The sequence below is a fragment of the Melozone crissalis genome, unplaced genomic scaffold (genome assembly GCF_028551555.1).
Source record: "Melozone crissalis strain CALT ecotype California unplaced genomic scaffold, PUWL_Pcris_2 ptg000013l_1, whole genome shotgun sequence".
In the NCBI taxonomy this organism is placed as follows: Eukaryota; Metazoa; Chordata; class Aves; order Passeriformes; family Passerellidae; genus Melozone; species Melozone crissalis.
The window spans coordinates 13,382,882-13,410,752 of record NW_026535791.1 but is presented as its reverse complement, the minus strand read 5'-3'; the positions used below and the strand labels follow the sequence as shown (position 1 = coordinate 13,410,752).

Below are 27,871 nucleotides of genomic sequence, written 5' to 3'. Positions count from 1 at the left end.
TTCTTCACGAACATAAGGCCCAAACATTTTCTTTTAGCAAAGCACCCCAAATTAAAATGGCAACCAGGGAAATGCTAGCACTGCACGGGGCTACCACTGCACTTGTGCCAGCCGTGCCCCCGGGAAGCGCAGCGCCAGCAGCGCCTCAGCCGGGGCCCCTCCATGCGCAGGAGCCGAGCCGCGGGCGGGGGGACACAGACCCCCGAGGGTCTCCGCCCTGAGGACAGGGCCACACCGCCCGGGACACGGCCAGGCTCCCACCGAGCCGCGGCCCCTCGGCTACCGAGCCCAGAGCGGGGACCGGCTCGCCCGGAACCCCCCACCCGCCGCGCCGGGGCAGGCAGGGGGCGGAGGGCGAGGCCCTGCTGCCACCACCTCCCCTCTTTCCGCCCGCCCTGTCAGGCACCGCCTCCTCCTCCTCCTCAGCCGCCTGACAAGGGGACGGGGGCGGCAGCCGCGGCGAGGCAGCAGCGGGGGGTGGCAAGGTAGGGGACAGCCCGCGAAGCTCCGCCGTTGCGGGCTTCTTCTCGTCCTCGTTCTCCTGCGTGCGGGCTGCTGAGGACCGACCATGGTGAAGGTGTCGTTCAACTCCGCGTTGGCGCAGAAGGAGGCGGCGAAGAAGGAGGAGGAGAACAGCCAGGTGCTGATCCTGCCGCCGGACGCCAAGGTGAGGGCGGCGGGGGGACCAACCCTCCGGGGCCCGGCGGTGCAGGGCGCTCCGTTCCGCTCCGCTCCGCGCGGAGCCCGGGGAGGGGAGCGCGGCGGAGACTCTGCCGAGCTTTGTACGGCCCTTGCCCGCGGCGATGGCCCCCGGGCGGGCCGGGGGAAGGCTGCGCAGCGGTGCGCCCCGCCGCCCCATCGGCTCACGCTTCTAAAATGGCTGACAGGGCGAGCTCCTCGGCTCCGCTTCTGCCGACTCCGGGGATCTCTGTGCTGGTTCCGTTTTTCTGTTTGTTTGGTTGGGGATTTTTGCTGGGGTTTTGTTTTGGAGGGTTTTTTTGTTATCCGCTGCAGCGCGTGCACCGCGGCCACCCCGGCTTTCGGGGCCGGCTGCGCTCCCGCAGCGCCCTGGCTGTGTCGGGCCGGCGGTGGGAGCTGCTGTGTGGGGAGAGGGCGGGTCGTGCCCGCCGTTCCCCCCGGCCGGCTGCTGGCGAGCTCCCGGACCCCGGATGCTGCGGGGCAAGGGAGAGCTTGGAGGGTGAAGTTGGGGGTTCGGCCGCGCTTTGCCGCAGCAGCGTGTTCGTGGTGGTTGTGTGGTGCGGAGAACTTCGCCTCGGAACTTAAATAAAGGAACAAAGAGCTGCCTCCCCCCGCCCCAAAACAGCACCCAAACTCCGGGCGCTGCTGTCGCCTCCCCTCTGCGAACAGCAAAAGAGAAAAAGCAGCAGCGGCTTTTTAAGTGCAAAACTGCATAGAATATAAAGGTTTTTGGTTGCAATTTCTATGCTCCCGTAATCAAAACCAGTTTTTAATTCTGAGTAGTGTAATTTGCTCTAAGCTCTTTCAGAAGGGAACGAAAACTTGAAAAATGGCCAACTGCACATAAACAGTGTCTTGCTGTTTTCATTTGCTTTCACAGTCTCTTGTTCGTCGGGCCTCTGAGTTACCAGATTGGCTCTTCAAAAGTGATAGTGTTTATTAATTTCCTAAATCTCTGTGGTGAATTTCTGCATAGGAGGTCAGTATCTGTTCAGTTTGTGAAGTCCTGCCCTGGTGCAGGTTTTGCCGTGATTTTGATGGGGCCAGGTTCTTCACCTGCAGAATCCCCTGTCATTTCACAGCCGAGGAGAACCAGAAAGGTGCTTCTGGTGACATCTCCCTGATACAGCAAGTGGTTAAATGTCACACTTCTGCCGAGCATACTGCACTTTCAGATAAAACTCTGACCAGTGTTTAAGTCTCTAGAACAGTGTGCCACAGCAGATGAGACAGTATTGTTGCTCAGATTGCCTGCAATTATATGAAATCCATTAGGTGCTGGTATTCCCAGAGGAGTGCTATTCTCTAGGAAATAGTGGCTTTCCTGTGCCCCGATTAAGCTGTAGATAACCCCAGATCTGGTGGTCAGTGTGACACCAAGCACATAAGCAAGACACAAGCTACATGTTCCAGAAAATGGGTTTTTCTTATTACCTCTCAATCCAGACCTGCCCTGGATGATGTTTGTTTCCAGATAGCCTACCAAATTGGGCTTGTTTTTCTGCTACTAAACAAACAAAATACATCTGGCTAATTGTACACTGGGGAACAAATCCTCCCGACCCTGTCCAGATACTGACGGAAGCATGTCATTTGGCTGTGATTTCCTTAATGTGGAGCTGCAAATTCTAGCAGCTGAGGATGACATACAAGATCTGCCTTAACTTTGGTTTCCTTGCCTAGAAATGAGACTTGTAAACACTTATTAACCAGGTCAAAAGGCGGTCTGATCTCACAGTAGCTACTTAAAAGTTCTTGCGCTGCTGTCAGGGGATGAACACGCCTGAACGAAGCTTGAAACACTCCCAAAATAGCTTGCTGGGAGGGGATGCTCAGTACAGATGAAAATTCCAAAAACAAACGAGCGCTCTTGAGGGATGAGTCTTTGACATTCTCCTTGGCACATTTCTATCTTTTGTCTGCAAATCTGCAGACCTGCACCTAACAGTGTGCAAAATTCTCGAGTAAGCTTTTTTTGGGCTTTTGTGTTTTAAAGCATCAATAAAAGCAGATCTGGTACAGTAGCGTTGTCTGTAGTTTTTGTAGAACAGGCCGTGCAATCCATGCAGGATTAACAGTAGTGAAACAAGCGCTGCCATGTAGCTCTGGAGGTATTGTGATTCTTCAAGTCTGGGAGCTTATTCTCAGATCTTTGGGCGGGGTGGGGGCGGGTGGAAAGGAACTGAGGGCCCTTGTAAAACTTGATACGTTTGAGGTAAGTGCAAGATCCACTCTTTGAACTTTGCCTTCTCGAATACAAGTGCATTAGAAACAGATCTTCCCCCACCCATCCACAACTTCAGCTGCCTATGCAGCTCTTTGGAGGAAAGGGGAGAAAATAAACCACATCTGACAAATGCATTATTCACATCACGTCGCTGCTGGAAAACTCTTCGCTTCAAGTGAGGTTTGGAGGCAGTGTGGGAATGTATATTGAAAGAAAGAATTCTGGTAGACTGAAAAAGGTCACATTTCCAAAACAGCATATATGGGAAGTTTGTTTTCCCTTCTCCTACATTGTTTCTCTAGGAAAATAATTAGATCTGGATCACAAGTGTAAACATGAAAAATACTGCAACATTTTATGAAGCTTTCTTTTATGAACAAAGTCCTGGAAGGCATTCTGGACTGAAGTAAAGAGAAAACCCTAAGAAGAGACTCAACAGAATTGCACTATCACAATTTTATTACCAAGAACTTAAAAATACTTGAGCCAGAGATACTAGTAAACTAGTTGAGATTAATGAATAAAGCCAAATGCTTTGAAATGTCAAGAAAATACAAATTCACAGGATGAGCTTTTGGGCTAATTCTTTGACAGTCTCATTCTGCAGCTTTTCCCAGCACAGTGCCTTGAAGACTGCTGCTCTGCCATTGCAGGATTACTCTCAAATACATAATCTTCCAAGGACTTAGCAAAGAGCATTTGCAGCTAAAATATGCTGATGATACAGCATAGAAATACTCTGATTTTCCCAGAAATTGCCCGATAACCTCTGATGCAGATACTAATTGGAAATTAATCAGGGAAGGTAAGACAGGAAGAGGCAAGAAGAGTAGGGGATGTGTCACAGAAACAATGTCTTCAAAAAAGGATTTTGCAGAAGGCAGTGGTCTTATGCTTTGGAGTATGTTGTTACTTAAAAAGGACTTGAAAAATCTAGAGTGCTAATCCTGTCTCTGCATAAATCACTGCTCAGTATTATGGCATGTAGTGAAAGTGTCTCCATAATTACTGTAGGCAGCCATTACAACTCTGTTTTTGTTGTTGGGGTGGTACTTCTATGCCATAATTCTCGGCCAAAATACAGCATTCTCCTAGTGAAAGGTCTTAGGCCACGTTTCATTTTCCATTTTGCTCATTGTCTCTACAATAGGGTGTTTTATGACCCAGTTTCCCAACAAACAAACAATGTGCAGTCTCTTAACGTTTCTCCCTACAATAGATCTCTGGAGAGCCAAAGATGGCTCTGAGCATAGCTGAAGTCTTCAGACATTTTATAAAGGCCTTTCAGTAGATTAGGCCTTCCCAAAAATCTTTGCGCCCTCAGTGACTTGGGCTGTTGCTCCCTTCTGCCAGGTTCAGTGGCAACCTTTTAAAACTATTTTTCTCTTTTTGGGGTGCTCAACATGGTGCATGTTTACCACATCCAGCTTTGTGCACAGAAGCTGTGGATTCACATGTATTCACATGTGGCTGACCATTGGGTAACTGCATATGCAGAGAGTTCAATGTGCAAGTGTAAATGTTAAGAATTTTAAAAGCAGCAGCTTTCTGCATTTATTCCTTATAAGAACCTTATTACTGTGACCTTTAAAATTAACCTTCTTTTTTTCACTTTAGCCTAATCATTCATTTAACTTTAGCTGAAGCATACTAAAGTGGACGTTTTTTAAACACAGTGAAGGGATCCACCTAAGAAGTACTGATGAGCAACAACTAGTGAACGCAATTTTGCTGTGTAGAAAAACCCTCAGATTTTGTGTAATTGGTGTTAAATATATATATATATATATGCAAAAGTTAATGTATCCACTAAAAAACAGTCATAATAGTCGTTTGGTTATTATTTTACTTTAGGAAAGCAGGTTTTCCCACTTTATGGAACATCCCTGTAGCTGGGTGGTTTAGGATTGTCTTATTTGGTTTTCATTTCTTTTGTTCTTTCAGGAGTTTCCATATTCCCATTATAGGCTTTTTCCAGCCAAATTTCTATAGGCCTTACACTAGATGCCATTGGGGAAAGAGCAGTCTTTGTATTTTCTTCTATTTTCTGTGATGCAACTAGGTCATTAAACCAACCAGCTTCTGCTATCTGTCAGAGCATGTGGAGATTAAGACATGATTATTTAAAAGAGGCCCAGAAGTAAAAAATCCTAATAGAGCAAATTCTCTCCCTCTTCTCCCAGATGTTGCTAAAATTTTAATGAAAATCCACCAAACTATAGATGAAAACCCTTCAGTTTCAGACACAAAGAGTACCCAGGGCTTGTTCTGTTATTTTATTTGACTTAATGGGTACCCAAAAAGATAAATTAGGGTAAATGGAGTTTTATTGAACAAAATTTGTGTTGTTAATGTGGGACTTCTCCTAAGAAAAGAAGCCTTGTGGCTGATACCTTCCCCTGCATTTTTTTTACATTATGAATTTGTGCTACTGGTTAAGTAGAGCAGCTTCCTGAACATAAGGTAACTGTGGCCTTGAGACTTTTGGCTCCTAAAGCTGTTCCTTAAAGGCTTGCCAGCAATTGAGACAGTACTAGAAAACCAAGATCTCTAAAAGTTTGTGGTCCTCTTTTGACAACCTCTTGCTATTTTTAAGTGAGTTTAGGGACTTGGAATTACAAAATCCAAAATGTGGTCTGGAGGAGGTGATGTCAACCCCCAGCAATGGGCACGAACCTGTGGGACAGAGGAGCTCTGTCCGTTCTCTGTATCTCACTTCCTTTTCTGTCTCTCATAACCTCCCGACCTGAATAACAGGCACAGGGCTTTGGTTGAGAAATAGAACCATTTCCCAGAAGAATTATATTTAATGTTTCAAACAGGATGTATTCTGCCAGACCTTTGTGATAACTGCTTTGTCAGTTGTTTGTATCATTCACGTTTTTGGCTGACCGAGCAAGAGAGCTGATGGCTGCACCATACAGCTCGTGTGAACTCAGTGCAGGGATGACTAGAGAGACAATGGGAATGCTTTCTGCAGTTCTAAATAGTTTCTCTTCAGTTTCCCAAACTTTCACTTGGCTGAAACCCCTTGCCCTAAAAATGTATTCAGAGAAGTTTTTTTCCCCTTAATATCATCGTATGGAAGAGTCTGTAATTAGATGATGCTTTATTTAGTACAGTATCTAGAAAAACTATCCTGCCCTGTAATGTATCTTTACAGTAAATGTCAGTACTTCTCTTATGTTCACTCCTGTCTTTCTGTGCTGCAATACTCTTTTTGATAAGCTTCAAGAAACTAGTTTAGATATTAACATTGCGTAGCAGTATGAAGAATACCACTTAAACAGAGGCTGTTGAAATGAAAGTTCTGTTCAATGGGAAAGATCAAGTTAAATTAGTTCATTTCTGAAGATGTGGATCAAAACGAAAAGCTGAGCTTCCCTGTGAAAATCATTTGAAAGAAAATTTTCTTGGAATCAGCAGTATTTTCAAGGGAAATGGTTTCGACTCATTCCATTGTAATGAATATTTAATCCAACATATGAACATGTGTTTCAAGGAAAGTTTAATTTTAAAATGTAATGTGTATCTATGTTTTTCTTCTGTTAAGTATTTTAATGAAGTGTTTGCAGCTGCAAATGTAACCTAACAGCTGTGGTTTTATAGACTATTTTCTATTTTCAAATCTATTTTCTTTGTTATTTATCTAGGTTTTTCCCCTTATTTTTTCTTTTTCTTATCAGCATTTTAGTAAATATTGATGGTAATAGTCTTTGGGGTGGGGAGTATGTAAGACCTCCAGTAATGTTTTCAGGTAACTGTTCTGCAGTTGTGGTTTTGGAATATTTGTCAGCTTTATATGTATTTTCTAGCCAGTAGCCAGTAGCTACAGGCATCAGATAGCTCTTCATAAAAAGAAAATAGCCCTCTCTGTGACCCTCAGGAAATACCTTCAAACACAAACACTGCCTTTTGAAGTCCTAGTAATTTTAAATATTCTTTATTCTGTACTTCTAAAAACATTATGACATTTTAAAAATGTAACTGCAGCTGTAATAAGTGATTATATGTTTTGTTGCTTATTGCACAGATTCCTTTTTCTTTTCCCTATTTTTTTCTCCCCTTTCTCCCCTTGTGCGGTGATTGACAAAGGTTAGCATTATCTGCTTTTAGTCTCCTGATCTGTATGAATAATACAACATTAATTTTCTTACTATTTATGTACTGCTTTTTATCCTCAGTGGAAATTACTTTGAATCTACAGATGAAAAGCATGCTAATTTATAAAATTCGGGTATCTGTCCTAATTTTACAGATGTGGTAAACCAAAGGAATGAGATAATTAATAAGACTGAGTTCTGCAATGAAGTCAGAAATGGTTTTGTGGCAGACATCATGTGATCTAGGTAGGGTTTGGACCACAAGGGACTTACAGAAAAGGACTAGGTCCTTCCTGTGTGATCCATGTGTCATCTGCAAGCAAGGGTCCTCTGTGCAACAGCTGTACAAAATTCATCATGACAAAATGCCAAAGTCATATTTGCCCAACAGTTAGTATAGAGATCCTGCAAAAAAAATAATTTGGTATCATGTTTGTCCTTTCCATGTAGTGTTAGTGTGTGTGTGCGTGTACACAAATATTTTTCTAAATTTTTCTAAAGTTGATATATTATTAAGTATGCAATACATATAATTTCATATATATAAACACACATAAAAATAAAACCCACAGGCATTTTAAGAGTAGAGTTCCTTGAATGCAAGTCCTTGGTTAATTTGTGGTTGTCTTTACTCCAGTGTTCAGCAAACTCCTGCTTTGATGGCAGCTTTCTGCTCTTTTGTGGGTAGAATGAGATGGTGGAATGACTGTGGAAAAAGAGGAGGCTGGAGAGATCATAACTGGGAGGGGTCAGTGATCTCTGGGGTGGATCTCACATAGTTGCTGAATCACTAAGGCCTGTTTATTTATTTATTTATTTATTTTAAAGGATACAGCCTACACAGAAATAGAAAACCCTTGCACTTACACATTTGAAAATGCAGCAGCCTTTGCAAGGTTGTGAGGCCAGACTCGACTCGGAGGCTGCTGCACAGTACAGTGAGCAGTTTTGGGAAGCTCTTGGTGAGGTGTTTGAATGCTGGCCAGGTCTGTGATCCTGCAGGGTGTGGTGCTGCCAGGTGCTGGGCGCTGGAGTGTGTGCTCCACTTCAGACTTGGAATAGTGTAATTGCACTGAAGCCCTTCAGTTTGTTACAACAGTTTTGTCTAGAAAGAGAGCATAATTAAACGTACCCTTCCAAGGTCAGCTCTCCTGTGCTGATACTCATAACTGCCACAATTAAATGCTATTTTGTATTTGCATATAGAATGGTTTCCACTCAGAGAACTGTGCTTGCTGTTCAGGTACTATGCATTCTAATTCACTAATACATGCATTAGCAGAGTGTATGTGTTTGAGGACGGGGCTGCCATTCACAAGAGCCTCAACAGACTACAGTAATGGGCTGAACAAAATCTCATGAGTTTCAGAAATAGCAAATGCCAAGTCCTGTACCTGGAACAGACTCATCCCAGCCATCAGGATATACTGGGCACCACCTGGCTGGGAAGCTGCTCTGCTTGAAAAAAGACCCAGGGCTCCTGGTGGACATTCAGCTGCATGCTAGTCGCTGGCATCAGAAGGCTGAGAGCTCTCTGATCCAAAAAAAGACAGCAACAAGCTGCTGTGAGTCCAGCAGGGGCCACCACAATAGTCAGAGGCTGGAGGTTACGCCCTGTGAGGAGCGGCCAAGGGAGCGGGGCTTGTTCAACCCAGAGATGAAACTGCTGCAAGGAGGACTTAACAGCAGCCTCCCAGTGCCTGGGAAGGTGACTGAAAATACAGTGGTCATAAAGTTAAAAAAGAGAGCTTCTGACTGATAAAAGCAAAATATTTTTCAGTCTTGAGGAGAACTGAATGCTGCTGAGGAAATTACCCAGAGAAGCTTTGAAGTGTCAGTCTTAGCGGTTTTCAAACCTTGACTGGTCAAGAGCCCTGAGCAACCTAGACAGGCTTCAGAGTCTACCCTCCTTTGAAGCAGGACTGCCGTCCTCACAAGAGGGTTTTGTGATGCTGGATTCTGCTTTTGAGAGAAACTGAGACACAGCCTTTGTAACTTGCTTGAGATGACATACCATCTGTGGCTAACTGGGAATAGAGTTATTAAATTCCGAGGCTCAGTGGTGCATATGTGCATGCTAATGAGATCTCTTGGGTGAAAGAGCCAACGCCACTTGGGAAAATAGCCTTGAGAGAAATCTAGGTTAAATTCACATAGCGTTCCATCATACTGATGGCTGAGAATCAGGCAGTTATAGAAAAAAAGAAATTTCAGATATAAGAATTGAGCAGGGTAAGGGAGAAGCAGGGACTGGAACAATCAAGGTCAAAGAGATAATTTAGTATTGATCCATTTAAAGTGGAATAGGAGCCTTGTAAGTTCCTGTTTTCAAACAGTGATCTCTTTCAGGATAAAGATGAAAGAAATACTTCATTAAAGTTATAGATTGATTTAGTGTAGTTTTTGTGGGTATGGTAGAATGTAAGTCAGTTGTAGGTCAAAAAGTGCAGATAGGTAAAGGGTTTATTTTGGCAATGTTTGAAAATGAAGCATTTTTCAAAATTGGACAGTTTAATGAAAGGCCATGTTCAGTATTCTATAACTATAAAGGGTGTGGTGATTTTGTTTTCTGAAAGCAAATCTATTCTGAAGAATGTCCCATATGACTTCTTAGGCTTGAGGGTTTTTGTTTAAAAAATTAATCCCTCTTGCCAGATACCTGTGCAAGCTTTCCACCTGCATGTTTTGGTCTATCACTTGCAAACTTGCACCAGAACACTTCTCTTTCCTTTAAATATGTGAGAAAACTTAAGTGTGGAATGCAGAACAAATTTCCGTCATTCCAGTTTATGAAAATATGTAGAAAACTTCAGTAACATTAATATATTTTCTTAATAAACCTGATTTTTACACTGAGACATTTAGAAGCAAGACATTTTCCAAATGTTGTAGGTTTTGTTGAAGTTTTTATGGCAGAGAGTGGGAAGAAGGCAAAAGAATCATAAAACTCCAAAGTGAAGTAAAGGATGTGTGGAGCTTTATTACTTGTCTAGCACAGACCCAGAACTCCTAGAAGTCTGATTTATTTTTTTTTTCCTTAAATGAAGCAAGTGGTTAGAGTTATTTGTTAATCCTCATCCTCTATAGTATTAGTGTTACTTAAAAACTGTAGATGTGTATCACAGAATGGCTGGCATTGGAGGTCATCTGGGCCAACTCCCCTGCTCTAGCAGCTGGTTGCTTGGTACCACCTCCTGCCAGCTTCTGAGTATCTCCAAGGATGGAAGGCTTCACAATCTCCCTGGGCAAGCTGTGCCAGTGTTTGGGATCATGCAGTAAAAGAAGTGTTTCGTTGTGTTCAGTAGGAGTACAAGATGATGTTAAGGTCCTGTGGTGCTGATAGCTGTACAGAAGGTGACCCAGGAGGGCAGTCCTTGCCCTGAGCACAGTGAAAGCACAGGCCAAGAGGCACAGGAGTGCTGTGCTGGTTGATGTGGCAAACCAAAGTCCTGTGGCCATAGCCCAGCTGCTCTTCACCAGAGCGTGGTGATGAGTGGTTTATCTTGGTGCAACGGTGAAGGGAGGAAATGGAGATAAGGTGTGCCTAGTTAATCTGTGTGTGGCAGATACCAGAGAGCTCTGCTTTGGGTGGGGAAAAATGCAGGGAATATAGACATAGGATAAGTGCACAGAGAAGGAAGCTGGTAGAGCTTGAAATTGGACAGAGAAGAGGAACAATCTGGGGAACACAGTTTGAAGAAAACATCAGATACAGTGTGTGGTTAGTTGTACACTTGCTGTAGACAGCCTGGGATGAGGATATAGCCGAAAGTGCAGGTGAATCACCTGAAAAGAAGCCTTTACCTGGTCTAAAAATACAACTTCCAGGCCATTTAAGTACCCTGTCACTTTCTAGTTCATGTAAGACCAAAGCTAACAACTACTCATCTTAATGCTACTCCAAAATTTAACCGAAACAGCAATTTGAATAGTTACAGGCTTTTTCCTTCCTTACCCATCCTCTTTTAATTGTTGACTGCCATCAGGGTTTGCCGTCTCTTATCTCAGAAATGAAGGCAGTGTTTAGGTAAATCAGGATTACTCATGTTGGTTGGGAGTTGCTGGATTACTCTTCAGTACATGCTGCTTTTGTGGTCCCTCTATCACATATCTGTGAATAAACTGCTGATTCCTATCCTTAACATTGACTTTACAGTTGTAATTTTCCTTTACTTCTTGCAGAAAATTTGAACTCTTCATGTTCTAACATGTTTCTCAGTTTTATTTCTTGCTCCCCTACTCTTGCCTGTTTCCCAGCTTTTGTTCTCTCTTCACCTCTGTCTCTCCCAATACATGCAGCTGCAGCTACCTTCCTGCCCACCAGCTCTCATTTGCCTTTTAAGATGATCTTGAGCTGGCTGTTTATACTGATGTTTTTATTCTGTTATAGTTACAATGTTTGAACAATGAAATGAGTCATTTGACAGACACTGTAAGTTTTAATAAAACTCCCCCATTATTTCATCAAAGATAACTTTAAACCAATTAAAACAACCTTGGACTTTGAACTTGTAAAGCTCCTGGAATTTAATTTCTTCTTACTTCTGGATTTCCTAGTGCTGTCTAAAAGATTTTGTATTTGCAATACTATTTCAAAGACCATATACAGACAAGAGAAATAGAAGAAGAGGTTAATAGTACCAACAGCCTAATGGATAACTCTAATTGATTTATCCCTTTGGTTATTCAGGCTATGTGACTACAGCAAACAGCAGCACAACTAATGTCATATTTTCATGTTGTTCTTTAGGCAGAGAGCCGTTGGTCAGATAGACAAATCCCTGTCTGTCATGACTGTAGAACTCGCACTGCTGGCACTGAGGGGTTGCAATGTTCAGATACCAACTGCATATAAACAGCCATAGCTTGTTTTCTGGACAAGGGAGAAATCTCTCAAGCATCTATTGTATATGGAGTGGTTTTTTCCAACTAGCAAGTTGAAAGATGATTGTACTTACAATTTAAATTTAATTTTGTTAGTAAGCATAGAATTGCTGTTTTAGAGGCAGATCAGTATGATCACCTTCCAGATTCGCAGCATCTGCCAAGTGAGGAGTCTTGCAAAAGCCTGCCTTAATTTCCCATCTGCAACAAGTAATAAATAGAATACCAGGCTTGGAGCAGTCTTCAGGCAGGAATACCATCGAAGGAATGCAGAGCTCTTTCTAAATTAAGTTCATTTTAAATTGACTTTCTTTTGTGAGGATTTTCTACAGATGTCGTATTTACAAGTCAGAGCAGGCGAGCCTGACCAACAGAATTCAGTTTGTACAGCCATTGATCAGTATTTTATTTAAAGACTTTTTAGCTTCTCTCATTAAAAACACTTCTAGGGAGTGTCATTAACTTCCCTTCTTCCCACTCCACTAATTACAGCTGCAGTTGGTCAATATTTGCCTTCAGGAAACTCAGTCTGTCCCACAGTGTTCTGTCCATCCATGTGAACTAAGTGGCACACAGAGGACCTTGGAGGAAAAACTGTTCTGAATAACTTCCAGCCAGTTTTACCCACATTAACTGTAAGCTTTTATATATGTGTTTGTGTATATGTAATAGATGTTATTCTCACATGCATAATTATGGATATTTTGTGTATTATGCTGCAGACATTTTTAGTAATGTTTGTAATACTCAGTAATGCTCTGCATCTGGTTTCTCTGTGGATCAAAGACTGTTCATTCCAAAAGACATTTCCCCCTCCCATAATTATTTTTATTGCTGTCTTATCTATTTTTAAATTTGGGACATTATCTTTTGCATAGCTGTCCAGCAGTCATACAGTATTGTGGACTTGTCACAGCAGTTGTTCATCATATCTGGTTTAGATAGATGTGTCCTTCATTTCTGCAAAGTAACAAGGTCTGATAATCTTCTCACTCATTTTAATATGAGCTAGACATATGCCTTGTAAGTTTATAGACTGCTTTACTTTTATAATGTTAAAGCAATTATATTCCACTATGTACAAAAAGCCACAAGGGGAAAATCTAAGTAATTATCAAGTCTAATTATACACATTTGTGGCTCAGCATTGGAGCTTCTTAGAATACATTTGTGATATTACCCCAAACCTGCATTTGGCCATTCTAAAATACAGCATATATTAAGGGAAAAAAAAAGTAGCATTAAAAATGAACTGAAAAGAGCAAGAGAATATATGGCCACTAGCCATTAATAACTGCTAGTGTTTGCAGGTTTATGGGGTTATTAACTTTTTTTAATTTACTAGTATTTTCTTTTTTTAATTAACTAGCAGAACAGTTAATGCTAATTGTCATAAAGATGTTCTTGTGCACATCTCTCTGTAGTTGAGAGTGTTCTGATAAATAGTTTGTGGTATCATTCCTATCTGAGAAGTGTTTCATGGTTTTAGTAAGAAGGCAGAGAGCAGTTTTACATTCACTGCTGTGGTCACCAATAAAGGGACCTGTTCTGAAAACTGCAGTCAACTTGTCACTTCTTTGTGAGAAGACTCTAGATTTGAATATTGCTAGTCTCAAATAATAGAGAATTTAATACTTCTTTTCTATCTGAAAGGAAATTGTTACTGCAGAGCTTAAAGCTTTTCAGGTTGGGAAGTCCTGAACCATTTAATTTCAACACTGTTGGATTTAATGTACAAGTGGCAGAGAGATGCTTCTGTTTCATGTCTTATCCATGGGAAATAGGCTAATCAAATGTTTTCCAATTAGAACAATCAGCTCATCAAGGGAAACAAGCCAGTTTTGGGCCTGCATCCAGTTCCTCTTAAGGCATTTTGCATCAGAGATGAATTTTGTGGCATCACCTTAAGGCTGAGGATTCACAAGGGAGCTGAAAGTACATGGGGCAGGGATGAAGCAGAAGAGGGGAAAGAAAGGAACCAGGACAGTGATTATTTATTACTGCTCACAGAAGTAGAGAGGCGTATTTTTAGAGGTCAGTCTTCACCTCAAGTACATGATGCTTTATTTTGTGAGTTACCTCTGGCAGTGGAAAGCTGGCCTAGAGAAAAATTAGTCATTGAGGCTGCAGTCTCATGTTGTGCTCTGGCTTCAGAAGTCAGTGCTGCTGCCGGGGAACAAAGTGTAGCTGTAACCATGTGGGGAGAAGCGCTAATTCAGCACTGTCCCTCTTAGTGGGGATCTGCTTTCACTTAATGGGTTTTTTTGCAGAACATGAGTCACCTGGAAGGAGGGTGAGCATCCATTGCACTTCCTCCTTTTGCAGTGCAGAGGGTCAGATTTTTATAGCAAGGGACAAATTATTCTTTTGGGTCAATACAGCCCAAACGAAGCTGTTATGGCAGCAGTGCAAAAGCTCAGGGAGCTTAGCCATGGGTCAGCTACCTATGTAATTTGGCTTCAGTAAATTATTTATAATATTTTAATTTAAGCTGGTTTTAAACTGCTTAGTAATGTACTGAATTTTCAGGCTAGGAAGTCAATTCTTTTTTCTCTTTCAGTAGCATAAAATCTTTTCAGTGTTGTCAGTTTCAGGTTCTACCTGTGCTAAGGTGCTGTGCTTTCATTCATACTCCTAAGCAGGAGCCTAAACTGAGCTTGAACTCTTGCTGTGAATTTAATGGGCTGTTTTTGTCAGGCTGGGGACAAATCAATGATAGGCAACTACAAATAAAAATAGATTAACATGCCACCACAAGGGACACCTTCAGAAATAATAATGATAGCCTTTAGCTGGTGGTAAAGGATAAAAGAGTTGTATTAAACCCATTGTTTACATCTCATATATCAAAGGAAAATTATTTAAGGTAGAATACTGATAAACTTGTCTTTCAGGTTCTTCCTAGCATGGTTAAAGAGTAAAAGTTACTTTCTTTTTTTTCTGATTATTTTGTCTGCTTGGGGAAAATTGATCTGACATTAACCCCTATTTCCAGGTAGGTGTTCAGACTCTGTGCCTTCCTCACCATTTCCCAGGTGCATGTTTTCTTTGTCTTTCTGGACTTACAAAATAATGAAAAAAAAAAATGGAAAAATGGATAATTCTGGTTGAAGTTAAAAAGGTGTGGGGGATGAAAGCAGGTCTAGGAAAGACTAAAGATACTGTTGATATTCTTCACTAGGAAATATTTTGATATTGTATCCCAAAGGCAGTTTGCTATCCCTTTTTCTGGCATTAACTTGGAATGGTTTGAGTACAGCTGTTACAAAAAGTTTCAATCAGGTGTCCTGTATGCTTTGAAATATCTAGGGAAATAGTTACCTAATGATACAGGGCAACATAAAAATAAAAATCCTTGGTTTACCTGGTTTAGATTTATAATTGAGATGATTTATAGAAGAATCCACAGTGACTCTCAACGTGACCTGAGAGTTAATTAGATTAGCATGGGTATTATATCCTATTCTCAGTCTTTGCAAAGAGCCAGGTTAAAAATCAGCCATCCAGTAATCCTGTAATTTTTTACACTGAATTCCTTAAATAATTGGTATTCTAAAAGTGTTAAAAAGTTGTTTCTTGTCTTTACATTGTGTATTTTCAGTCCACAGCAAATGTTATTTTGCTGATTTCACTTTGCCTTGTGACGTATCCCAGAAGTGTTGGTTTGAAGGGGCCTCTGGAAGTCATCTGCTGCAGCCTCCCTTTAGAAACAGGATGGTTGCCAAAGCAAGATCAGCCATGGCTTTCTCTAGTTGAGTCTTGAAAACCTCCAAAGATGGAGATTTCACAATCTGATTTACTGTGGTATTTAACAAGGTAAAGTAAAACAAAATGTGTGAAATATCTTCAGTTTGACTCTAAATATTACTGAATCAGATTTTGGCAGCTGTTGCCTGGGAAAGAAGCTGCATTGCCACTTCTGTATGAAAGGTAAATTGGAGTGTACTGTAAAGGTGGATTTCACATCACTTAATTTTAGCTGCATATGAATTAGGTACCTACTTTGTTAACCAAGGAATTTCCCTCTGTAATCAATGAAAAGAAGTAAGTCCCTCCAAAATGCTACTTACCCTTCTCTGGAACAGCTGAGTCATTTCCAGGAAGTGCCACTTTCTCCCACCATTTACAGGGAGGGTCCCCTTTCCATTTGGTGTCAGACTTGCTTCAGCCAGAAAAGGGGAATTCCTTCCTAACTGGGCCAAGGCACCTGGGTACTGTACCTGAACCTTTGTTCAAGTGAGGCATCATCTTAATTAGCAAATGCAGCAAAAAGACCCAGCATGTCAGGCAGAACACTGACTAATAACTATGCCTGTCAAAGCCTTCTCAAGCAGCTCTGTCCTGCTCCTCCTCAGTTTTCTGGTTTGGTGTGTTTTTTGTTCATTCAGTCATAATGATTTTGCGCCGTCGTCCTTCTACATTATTGTTTTGTGGTTGCAAAGGGCTAATGAATTTCTCTGTGTTTATTTGAATTCAGATGTTTTCCCAGGATTATCCTGGCTTGGAACAGGGTGGCTCAAAGTTGGATTTTTTTATTTTATCAATATATTATAATTATTGTTATCGTTATCGTTATCGTTGTTATTATTTTCCTTTTTACTTCGTATATGAGTTACGCAAACACTTAGGGGAGAAGAGAGCATTGTAATGTGGCTGATAGAGGAAAGATTTTGCAAGCAGCAGTTTATTGCTTAGGATGCCTGTGGGGACTGCATGGTTATGCAAAGTAGTGCCCTAAAGGGGAAACATCGTGTCATTCCTTCACTATTACACGAACAGCAGATAGAGCAGAAAGCTTCCTTAACAACAACTTACAAAGCATCTTTATATTTTTTTCATTCCCACCGTGGCTATTCTGCCAGCCAAGTTGTGGTAAGGGTTGTTTTGTTCTGATGGAACAACATAGGAAAGGATATATTTTGCTGCTCTTACTACCTTTGATATTTTGTTGGTTCTTTGGGTTCACTTACGTTGCATATACTAAGGTAAAACAGAATCTGACCTTTCTGAGTTGACTTCCTTGCTCTGCTGTTGTTGCATTGAGGTTGCCTGAGAATGAATATTTTTCTGTCTGCAACCTGGGAAGTGGCTCACTGTTTATTATTTGGTATCTCAGGAGATTTTGTTACATTTTTCTCTTAAGTCTCCTGATTTAGTCAGTGATAATGACATTAAAAGTACAAATTTTACTAAAGCTCAACTTAAACAGACTTGTTTTAAATTTTACCAAATAAGCTAAGTTTCTAAACACTTGTGCTAATGTGCATACAGGCTTTTCTGGTGGATGCAGTGATTGTATTTGCTGAGCCTGAAGTATGTACTCTTTTACCTGCCTGGGAACAGTGTGTTGAAGGTCCCTCTCTGGTGCCTTGCAGGACCCTGAGGATGCTGTGCCTGTTGGACAGAGAAGGGCCTGGTGCTGGTGCATGTGCTTTGGACTGGCCTTTATGCTGGCTGGTGTGTTCCTGGGTGGTGCCTATCTGTACAAATATTTTGCATTCCAGGTAAGTCACATACTCATTATGAGAGGGCTGTTTTTCGCTGTGGGAAGAGGAGCAACAGACTGTTCTTTCTGTGTTAACATTTAGAAGAGTAGGAACAGACTAAACCAAAGGAAGTAAACTATTTTTTCTTTCCAAAATTTCATGTTTTCTAAAGGCTAGAGTTTTACCTTCTCTAAAGTTACCTATCAGCAGAGGAGGGCAGAAGTGAAGCTGGCAAATAGAAGAGAGCAACAGTTTTGAAAACCTCACTTGGCAGAGAAAAGATTGTATCTAAATAGGACTTGGGTTTAGGAGCCCCAGTGGTGTCCCAGATTTTTATCTACTCTCTTTTCTCTTTTGCAGTGCCAAATACTGGAGGTGGATTAACCCCTTGAAAGCCTCCTTGTTTGATCCCAGGTTTCCTAACACATGGGCACTGCTAATGTACAGGAAAGGAGCTGCTTGTGAGAGCACCGTGGCGACTCTCTCCTTCCCTAGCCTCCACGTGGATAAGAAATATGGGCCCTGCAGGGGACTTGGGAAAAGCACAGTCATGTGGTTTAAACATGCCCTGTCAAGTCTAATCCACACTGACAAGATTAGACCTCTAACAAAATGTGTTTTCAGTCTTTTAACAAATAGCACTGCTGCAAGAGGAGCTCTGTGAAGGCAGCAGTGCCAGGGAAATGGAGCATTTACCTGAAACATGGGAGATCTGAGTTAAATACTGTCTCCCTTGGGGGGAGTTGTCACTGGGCAGTGCTGGATGTGCTAGGCTTTTGCCCAAATGGTAGGAGCACACACTCCCTGCTTCAGAAACTGCTGGGGTTGCAAGATCACAGAGCCAGAAAGGGAGAGGGTAAGCAAAACATGAATCTCTCTAGCCCACTGGTTAGAGCACCTAATTATAAGGTAAAAAATCACGTTCTTATCCCTGATAGCAGGACTGTTGCTTTCCCCCCATTTTAGTAGCTGCTAATGTGGAAAGCCAAGTCATTAAACTTGAGAAATTCTAGCTGAACTTGCAGTTTGGAGTCTATTTGGCTATCACATTAACCAAATTTACAGGGGATAAGTAAGTGTTGCAAACGATGGTGCTTAAACAGCACAGCTTATCGGGGTGGGTGGATTAACGAGCTGAGGAGCTGAAGGCCGGCCAGCTGCATTTCTAATGCACATTTCACCCGTGCTTAGCACTGGATGCTCCACCTTTCACCTGCCAGTGAGGTGAAACTGAAAGTGCCATTGAATTCAACCTGTGCTGCTTGTTTAGGAGTCAGATCTGCATCAAAGGAAACATTCAGGAATTGAGCTGACATTGTGCTGAAGACACATTTTCAATGAAAAATTTTAAATTGATGGCATGTGCATATGCAGAGTTCCATATTTCTAAAACTATTTGGTGTGTAAATTTGGTACATGACTTCCTCTGACTCAGAACTGTATTTTACACGTAACTTAGGTAGCCTGCCACCTGTTCTGTGGCAGAAGGACACAAATTAGTTATTCCAATTTCTCTTTTTACCTTTTTGCCTCTTAAAACTGTTCAAAAATTATTTTAGAAATTGACTTTCCAGACTCTTGAAGTCTTGTAAAACTAAGCAACTTCACAGAATAATTGAGTTTGGAGGGGAAGTCTTAATGTCATCTAGTCCAACACACTGCTGCAAGCAAGACCAAATTTAGACTTGCTTTTTGAAGGTGATTTGGATGACCAGTTTTAATGCTTTTATTTGTAATTTTGACTTTTAATAATTTAACTGTTTAGATTTGACTTAAAATGTAATACTTTTACAATGAGATAACAACAACATCATCATCAACAACAACAACAATAATAATAATAATAATACACATGCATATAGATGTAGGAACTTCATGGTCTTTCTAAAAATACATGGAAGACTGGATTTTAAGAATCTTCTTTATGGGATCCTTGAATTTAAACAAAGAACTCCCTCTGTGTTGAGTGTAATTGAGGTTTTAGCCATTGTCCTGTTGTTGATAGCAACTGGCTGCTGCTTTGGTGTATGAATCAAATTAAAGGCAAAAAAAATTAATTTAGTCTGACAAGTTTTTCTTCAGAGAATATTACTTTTAAACTTCTACGTTACTGATATTTTTGTTGCTGGGTTGTTTACTGTTTTTAGCAGGGTGGCGTGTATTTCTGTGGAATAAAGTACATTGAAGATGGCTTAAGTTTACCTGAGCCTGGGGCAGAGGCTCAGACTGCTCGCTACCACACAATTGAGCAAAATATTCAGATCCTGGAGGAGGAAGATGTTGAGTTTATCAGTGTGCCAGTCCCTGAATTTGCTGATAGCGATCCTGCTGATATCGTCCACGACTTCCATCGGGTAAGAAATATGTCTGAAGAAGTTGATTGAAAGCATTTAAAACTTGAAAAATGTTCCCCCTCAGTCATCCTGATAAATATACTCATTTATTATGGTGGGGGAAAGCAGAAGGGTGGAGGAGGCAGCAGAAATGTTTTGATCAGCAGCAGGCTGCAAGCAGTTATTCACTGGGCATAAAGTACAGCACGATAGAGTCATCATCAGGTAGTGTGTAGACCATCTTTTACAAACACAGTTCTGTTTTTAGAAAGGGAAAAACCTTGGATCTGTTTGCTCTCCTTAGTATGAGAAACAGAAAAAAATATTGTTCTTGCTCTGCTCAGTGCACTGAGCCAGAATTTTACCAGCTGCTGCGGTGCCAAGGGAAATTTGGAAAGGACTGAGGTAGCTTTGACATTACTTGGAGGGGCTGATTGCATCTGATGTCACTGAGTGCGTTCTCCTAGAGGTGCTCTCCTCGCATGGCTCAAATCCCCAAAGCAGCAGCAGAAGGAGAAGGACCATGGAGAACAGCTCATTTTCCAGATGCCACGGGAAGCCAAAGTTTAATTTCTTTGTGCACCACAGGCTACTATGATTCCTAGAGACACTGAACTACGGTTTCAAAGCTATCTTCCTTTTTTTGGAGAAATAACCTTGATTGATAGGAATCATGGCAATAAATTTCTGTTAAGGCAGTTGACAGGCCTACAGCTCTCAGTGTTAAGAGCAGCTGCAGAACAATTAGAAGCCTTCCTCTTCTGTATCAGCATGGTTGGAGCTGTCTGATGGCAATGAAATGTTGTACAGCTGGTTTTCAGGAAGCTAAATCTCTGTGAACATTTGAAGACTTCACCGAGCAGCTTTTTTTAAGCTAAGCTGAAAAAGAATAGGGAAGTGTCCTATTTTTTTATGCAAACTTCGGAGTTTAAAGTGCTATCTCTCAAATATTCATAGCCAGATTTGGAGGAAAACATTGCTTGCTCAAGCTATGTAATTCAAATAGTATTTCAGAATATATTTAGGGACCTTCTGTTAAGAGTTAGAATAAAGACTCTAAAGAGGGAAAACTAGAAAATGAAAAAAGAAAGCAGCATCTAAGAAGCAAGGAAGAACAATATAATATTAAAAATTTACTTTTGGATGTAATAAGTTCAAGGCTTTGCTCTAAAGGTCAGTGCAAGGGTCATTTGCCATAGATACAGCACTTGCTCCATGTAATGAGATTAGCTGCACTGATGATTGCTGTCCTGGCATTATTTTGACTGCTGGGCTCCTGGTGCTCAGTATTTTATATACATACACAGCCTCAGAGCTTTCAGCAGCTAGAGATAACATCTTCTTTAGCAAGAACAGGTGCAGTAAAACACAGCTCAGTGAACAGAGCTGCAGGATTCATCAGCGTAATTCCCTGAGCTTTTTATCAAATAATGGCAAATACTGCAGTTCAGGTACTGTATAAAGATAATAATTCAACTATGAATAATCATTAACCTTGCAAGTCAGTCATATTTTTGAACCTAAAACTACTTTTGTTGCATTATCTGTAGCAATTTTTTTCTTTCCGTGTTTTGTTCTTACAGCAGCATTTCCTCTTTAGACTACAACAAAATATATAAGCATGAAGATTAGAGCCAGGTTTTTGTCCTGTTGTTCCACAATGAAGGCACTAAGCATAAATGAACACTGTTCTTGTTTCCATAACAGCTCAGGTACACCTTTGTAGTTTCCTTGCATGGTGCATTTGAGCTCCTCATCACCTGCTGCCTTGCCCAAATCCCTGTTGAAAATATAAACTCTCATCAAGGCTGCCCTTTGGTTGTACTTTTACTTGCCCTTAGATTGGAGTTTGTTGGACAGACTTTACAGTGAACAAAAGAATAATTTGAAAAACAGCACAAGGCAATAGCAGTTCAGCAACATCTGTTTGTCACTTTTCTGATCTTCTTGGTTTTTTGATTGAAATAAATGTTTTCTCAATAGAGACTCACTGCCTATCTTGACCTTAGCCTGGATAAGTGCTATGTGATTCCTCTGAACACTTCAGTTGTTATGCCACCAAAAAATTTCCTGGAGCTGCTCATCAATATCAAGGTATGATTAAATCATAAGTAATTTGTTCTTATGACAGGAACAAGTAGAATTTTTGTTTTTTTCCTTTTGCAGAACTCTGACATTCACAAAAGGCACATGATCACTAGAGGTCTTTGCAAAGAGAAAAAAGTCTGTAACCTACTTAGACAATGATCTACAGTCATGAAGGAATCATTAATTCAGAGGAAGGCAAAAAAATCTGATTTTCTTTAGTGCTATAAATTTGGCTGACAAAACCATGTAAATGTGATGTAGCTGGACTCTTTGATAGTAGTCTGTGTTTTTTAATTTGTAATCCATTGTGACTGAGGTTTTTGTAAAGCATGTGTGCACTGGACTAAGACTGGTTAGCTGAAAGGCATGGAGTAGATAAGCCTGGGAAATGCTTTTTACAGGGGCATTCTTTAAAGCCTGGGGTTGGCCCCCACTTCGATCCAGGGCTTGAGGGTGCTGCACACGAGATGTGTTGGATCTGCTGTGCACTGCACATAATGTGTGCTTTCAGTTGCTGATTTAGGTAGTATTTACCTTGGGTTCTGGCCTTCTGGTTTCTTCACAGCACAGCAAAATGGTCCAGTGGGGAAGAGAGGGGATGAAATGTGGCTAAGATTTGGGGAGAATGTTTTAATATTTTACTGGGCTTTTGTAATTTTAGAACAGTTACATCATATTTGGGGTTGCATCTTTCAAAAAAGGCTTTGGAATTAGGACTCCAGGAAGCATTTTAGCCATTTCTGAGTGGTTTGTATATATAAATAAATTTCATGTGAAAATTTACCACAAGTAAGTCCTTTGCTGCTTTTTTGCTTCCTATTTTGAGACTGGCTATTTAACCACATTTTCATTTCCTGTACATAAGGATGATGTGGTGTCTGTAAAACTCAGTGACCCCATTTTTTTGTCTGTGCTGTTTTCTTTCCATTTTTAGATCACACAAATTCCACTATTAAAATCTGTTAATTTCCTAGTTTGTCATTAGTACAGAATCAAATGTGCTTGGTTTACAAGTAAGAGGATAACCAGGCATCATACATTTAACTGAAAATCCGTGCAAAAGCAAACAGTTTTGATCATTGTCCCCAACAGTGGATGCCCTAATTTTATGAGACATCTGCTTAATTCTCATTGTATTAACAAATGCTGTGGGCATTTGATGTCACAGAAAATCAGGCTAAATGTTTGTAACTGGAATTTGGAAAACTATGCTGCAGATACATAAAGTGAATAAATACTGACCTGCAGTCACACTGGTCACACCAGCAAAAAAATGTATTAAATGAGTGTGTTAGTTTCTTTAAAATGAGCTGTGAATACATGCAGAGGGCATTTTATGTACATGGTGGAGTTCTGGGCTGTTCTGGTGTTTAAGAAACACCATAATTTTAGCCTAAAGTTCCACATTTCTATGTATTGATACAGTTTGCTTCAGTGTGCCAACATGAAAGGCCTCCTTTGTTTCTTGGGGAAACAAAACTGAAACCCAGATATATTTGCTCATCCACCTTGTTCCTGCTGCTGAGCCAACTGGCTAATTTTAACTGTACACAGTGTACAGGATGTCTCAAAAGTGATGATATTTGTGGCTATGCTGGATCCCAGTGCTGGATAATTGCCCCTGCAGCAACTGGGCAGAGGAGATTCCTGTGCTGAGTTTCCTCTCCTCCTGTCCCACCCAGGGAGAGCTGAGAAGGCTGGGTCTGGCGTGGGCTGGGAGGTCCTGTGGTTTGGAGGGCATGAGCCCAGGAGTGCCCTTGCAGGCTGCCCCCAAGGCCTCAGCACTGCTGCCCACCCTGCCAGTGCCCTGCACTGCTGCTGTGCTCTGGCACTCCCTCAGCACTCCTTCCTGAGAGTCAAGAGACCAGGAGTTAAGATGCAGTGATTTGCAGAGATGTAATTACAAAATAATGAGCGGGATGATTTGGGAGAGTGATGTTTGCTAAGCTGTTACTTAGAGAAAAAAAAAAGTTGCTGTTGTTTTCCTCACAATATATGGTGAAGAAAATATTCATAGTTTATTCATTCATGCAAAATTTAACGTGAATTTTATGCAGTCCTTTCTTTACTGGGAATAATAGCATTTAATCAGCTTCTCAACATGTCACTGGAGCTGAAAAGATGATCTTGTTTCACAGCGGAAATTTCAAGTTGTTTATTGTCACTAAAAATACAGAGATCTTTCACAACAGAATCTGAATTTGGTTTCACAATAGCTGATCATTTATTTTTAAAAGCAAGGACACCCTCTTTACACTGCTATAAATTAGAACCACTCTTAACAAGATTTCTTAGTATTTTTAGAAATGGATGATTATTTAATAGCAGTGTTAGAAAACTGGCTGGTCGCTAAGTCTGTGCATCTTCAGCCATGTACAGTGAAGTGTGCACAGAGCCAGATTCCTCCATCATTTCCTCTGTGGCAGAGTAATACTGGAGGGTCTAGAGAGGGCTTGGAAAGCCTTTGTATGTCATTGTGGCTCTCTCCTTTTTCAGTGTCTTGCCTTGAAACACCTGATGTCCCAGTTTGGCTTCGCCATAATAACTTACATAACTTACAAGTCACCATAATGACTTACAGGGATAGAGGGTCTCGTCTTGGCTTTGATTGGAGAGCAGTGACCCATACTGTGAATAAGTCCAAGGCTTCCCAACCCCATGGACTGCAGCTGGACTGTACTGCAGCTGGCCTGCTTCATCAGCAGGAGTATCTCCATGTGGATCATGGTTCTGCCAGCTCCTGCTTGGGAGTTGTTCCCATTGAGGTCTAGTGGGCTGTTACTAATTAAGTGAAAACTTTGGATGATAATTTCAGAACTGACCTGTGACAGTGGGTACGCCTAGAAAAAATAACCTGCTGAAGGCTGATGTTACTGTAGCAGGACCTGCAGTGGGTGTTAGCATCAATGGAAGTTCTGTGACCTTTTTGCATGTAATTGTTACATGTTTCTGTATTGTAGTGAAGTTTACACATTCAGAATGAAAGTCAATGGATAATACATATTTTTAAATAATTCCAAGATATGTTGAAGAAAAACACTGCAAAGCATTTCTTGTGTACTCGGACCACAAAGAGATGGTTTTTGACAGAGCTGTTACGATTTTGTTCAACAGGCTGGAACATACTTGCCTCAGTCCTATTTGATTCATGAGCAGATGATTGTTACTGATCGCATTGAAAACGTGGATCAGCTGGGATTCTTTATTTACCGCCTCTGCCGCGGCAAAGAAACCTACAAGCTACAGCGCAAGGAAGCCATGAAAGGTAAACCCTTCTCCCATGGCCTGCTGCTTTAACAAAGGCTTCAGTGATGCCTGAGTGTGTTCAGAGAAGGCTCTAATGAAAGCAAGGCTTGCTTATTGCACTGACCAGCTCTGTGGGCCTCAGTGTGTCTGATATTTTCTTGTGTAGGTGTGCAAATAAGTCGTGTCATGGTGCAAAAGTGCTCGAGGCCCCAGTGACCTAGGAGTGCCAAAATGTGTGTGGGTGGGTGGGTGGGTGTGTGCATGGGTGTGTTTTCTGGAGCTCAGGCTTTCATTGATGCTATTCTTCAGTCTTGAGCCCTAAACCACACACCCTACCTCAAAACAAAGAAAAATCTTTCATACAGGAGAAGCTTTAGCTTTGTAGTCCACATACAGAATTGCAGCTTCTTTTTGTCATTAAAGCCATCTATACATTGTTACATGTCTTCCTATTTGTGTCAGTGAAATGTCAATAAGAGCTTGTCTTCACAGGAAAATTATAGTGCTTGGTACTTTTTTATGGAAAAATGGCTGAAAAACATTATTTGGAAAAGTCTTGAAGAGCTGTTAAATACTGCCTTAAAATTTGCATTTAGATGGTACTTGGATTTGCTTTTTGGTGGTTTGGTTTTTTTGCTTTTAGGTTGTTTGATTTCTTGTTGTGTAATCTGCACGTGGTGTGCAAGTGCACACCAAAGCAGTTTAATTGCTTCTGTCATATTGTGAGACCTGACTGCTTGGGAAAACAAAGAGAAGAAATACAATTTATAAAAGCAATTTAGATTGATGTTTGAAAATGAAAAGGTTTTAATAGCAAAATCCAATTAAAAATTCAGTATGTTTATCCTGTAGTAATAAACGTCCCCACAAGCATTTTTACAGATATACAGAAAGGGAGATTAAAACTGATCTGAGTTAAAAACTAGCCAGTGGGGGGTTTTGGCAGGTTGGTTTTCACTAAACCAGTACTGGGATTTGGTTCACCACACTTTGAGGATCATTCCCTGCTAATTGATTTTCTACATCTGAATGTGTGCCTATGTGTGTTTTGTTGGAGGGGAGGGTTGGAGAGGGGTAGTTCTGATTTCTTGTGGCATCTTATCATAGCAAACATAAAACTTCTGCCTCTCATGTACCTCAGGCCTTCTTCTCTTGACACTCTGTTGTTCTTTCCCAATACAACAGGAATTCAGAAGCGTGAAGCCATCAACTGCCGAAAGATTCGACACTTTGAGAACAAGTTTGCTATGGAAACACTCATCTGTGAACAGTAATGAGGAATAGTACTGTTACAGGAGATTTAAAAAGTACAGTATGACCCCACCCTTTGTATTGTGTGCAGTGATTATTTTTTAAAATCTTCTTTTATGTAAGTAGTGGACAGGGCTTTCTTGCTGAACATACGTTCCATACTTCTCATCTCATGATACATGTAAAATCAGTACGTTTTAGTTTTCTCCTTATTTTCAGGTGTGGTGTTCTTCTTATATTTGAATAGGAATTGTATAAAGACTTAGTCGCTAGTGCATTTCATGTGAATCTTGAACACTAGGAAGAAGAAGAAATCTTTGAAATATTCACCAGTTTTTAAATAAGTAAAATTGAAAAAAATTATTAATGTACAAATGGACTGCAAGAGCTACTTCTAACTGTAATATTACCTGCTATATAGTTTGTTACAGCATATAGACAAACCTGTATTTGACTCTCCTAACCAAGTGCAATTTGTTTTGTTCTTAAAATATTGTCATATTTACCTTTTTGAGATTGATTTCTGAGTAGATGTTTTAAAATGGCGTTTGCTGTAACAATCTTCTAGAAAATTAAGAAGTAACTTATGTTACTAACTTGTATATAATCCATGTATGTGCAATGGACAATAAACCTTATAAACCTGTTTGTCTAAAAGTCTTGTGTTTTCTTCTGGATTCCAGTTTACTACTGGATTATTTTTAAGCAGAGGGGACTACAGTTAAAATTAATGCATTTTACTTGAAGTGGTGTTTCTAAAGATAGAATACATGGCTGAGAAATGAAATATGAACAGAAAAACCTGCTTTTCTCTCCCTTTTCAATTAAAGGCAATACTATGCTGCTTGCTGAAACTCTAAATGGGCATTTCCACAATACATATGATCAGAGTGGAGACCCAAAGGTGAACTAACATGTTAATGTCTGAAATCCCTGTCCTACATATTTGTCAAATGATGGGCATCATCCAACATGTGTCATGAGTCAGGCTGATTCAGCTGAGGGCCAGGAGGGTTCACTACCTGCAGGACTTTGCCATTCCCTTTGTTCCCCATCATGGTGTTCCTGCCAGCCTGTGCCACTGAGCTTTGCCAGGTAATCTGGGGCTCATTCAAATATCACCAATACTATTCTGTATCGTGCCATTTACGCTTAAAACTGCTATTATTAAAGCAAGATTGATTTTATTTTTTTGTAATACAATTTGGATCCTTGTAATGCCAGGTTTTCTAGGGGAGAGTGCAGAATAGGGTGTATAAGATGAGTAAGATGTACTTGCTCTTTTGAAGCTGTATGCAAGAAAAAATACAGGACAGAAAAAAAAGGGAGTAACATAGAAAAAACAAGGCTGGAAAATCTCCCCCTAGATCCCCTTGAGAGCTTCCATGACATGGGAACTGACTTGTCTTCTGGCCAAATTTTGAGCATTGATTCATCAGAAAAGAATAATTTCATGTTTGAAAAAATCCCCAAAACACTGTTTAATCTGTTTTTAAATAATATACACCATATGTGTCCAAATAATTTGTCTTAGGTTAATTCAGTCAAGAGACT

The 27,871-nt window shown here is 40.8% G+C and overlaps 1 protein-coding gene across 1 annotated transcript; it reads left to right on the top strand.

The window, feature by feature from the left end:
• Positions 1–419: 419 nt before the first annotated feature.
• ITM2B (integral membrane protein 2B) lies at positions 420–26,974 on the top strand. Its single transcript, XM_054271955.1, has 6 exons — positions 420–667; positions 17,289–17,417; positions 19,547–19,753; positions 21,716–21,826; positions 24,935–25,085; positions 26,252–26,974. The coding sequence occupies exons 1-6, from the start codon at positions 569–571 to the stop codon at positions 26,338–26,340; spliced, it is 786 nt and encodes a 261-aa protein (XP_054127930.1). The 5' UTR covers positions 420–568; the 3' UTR covers positions 26,341–26,974.
• The last annotated feature ends 897 nt before the right edge of the window (positions 26,975–27,871 follow it).

What these genes read in the sequence shown, in the direction of transcription:
- ITM2B (XM_054271955.1), top strand. Translation starts at nt 569, where the DNA reads ATGGTGAAGGTGTCGTTCAACTCCGCGTTGGCGCAGAAGGAGGCGGCG. An exon ending in ACAAATATTTTGCATTCCAG is followed by an intron (nt 17,418 to 19,546) that starts GTAAGTCACATA and finishes TACTGTTTTTAG; the next exon opens with CAGGGTGGCGTGTATTTCTG. An exon ending in TCGTCCACGACTTCCATCGG is followed by an intron (nt 19,754 to 21,715) that starts GTAAGAAATATG and finishes TTTTCTCAATAG; the next exon opens with AGACTCACTGCCTATCTTGA.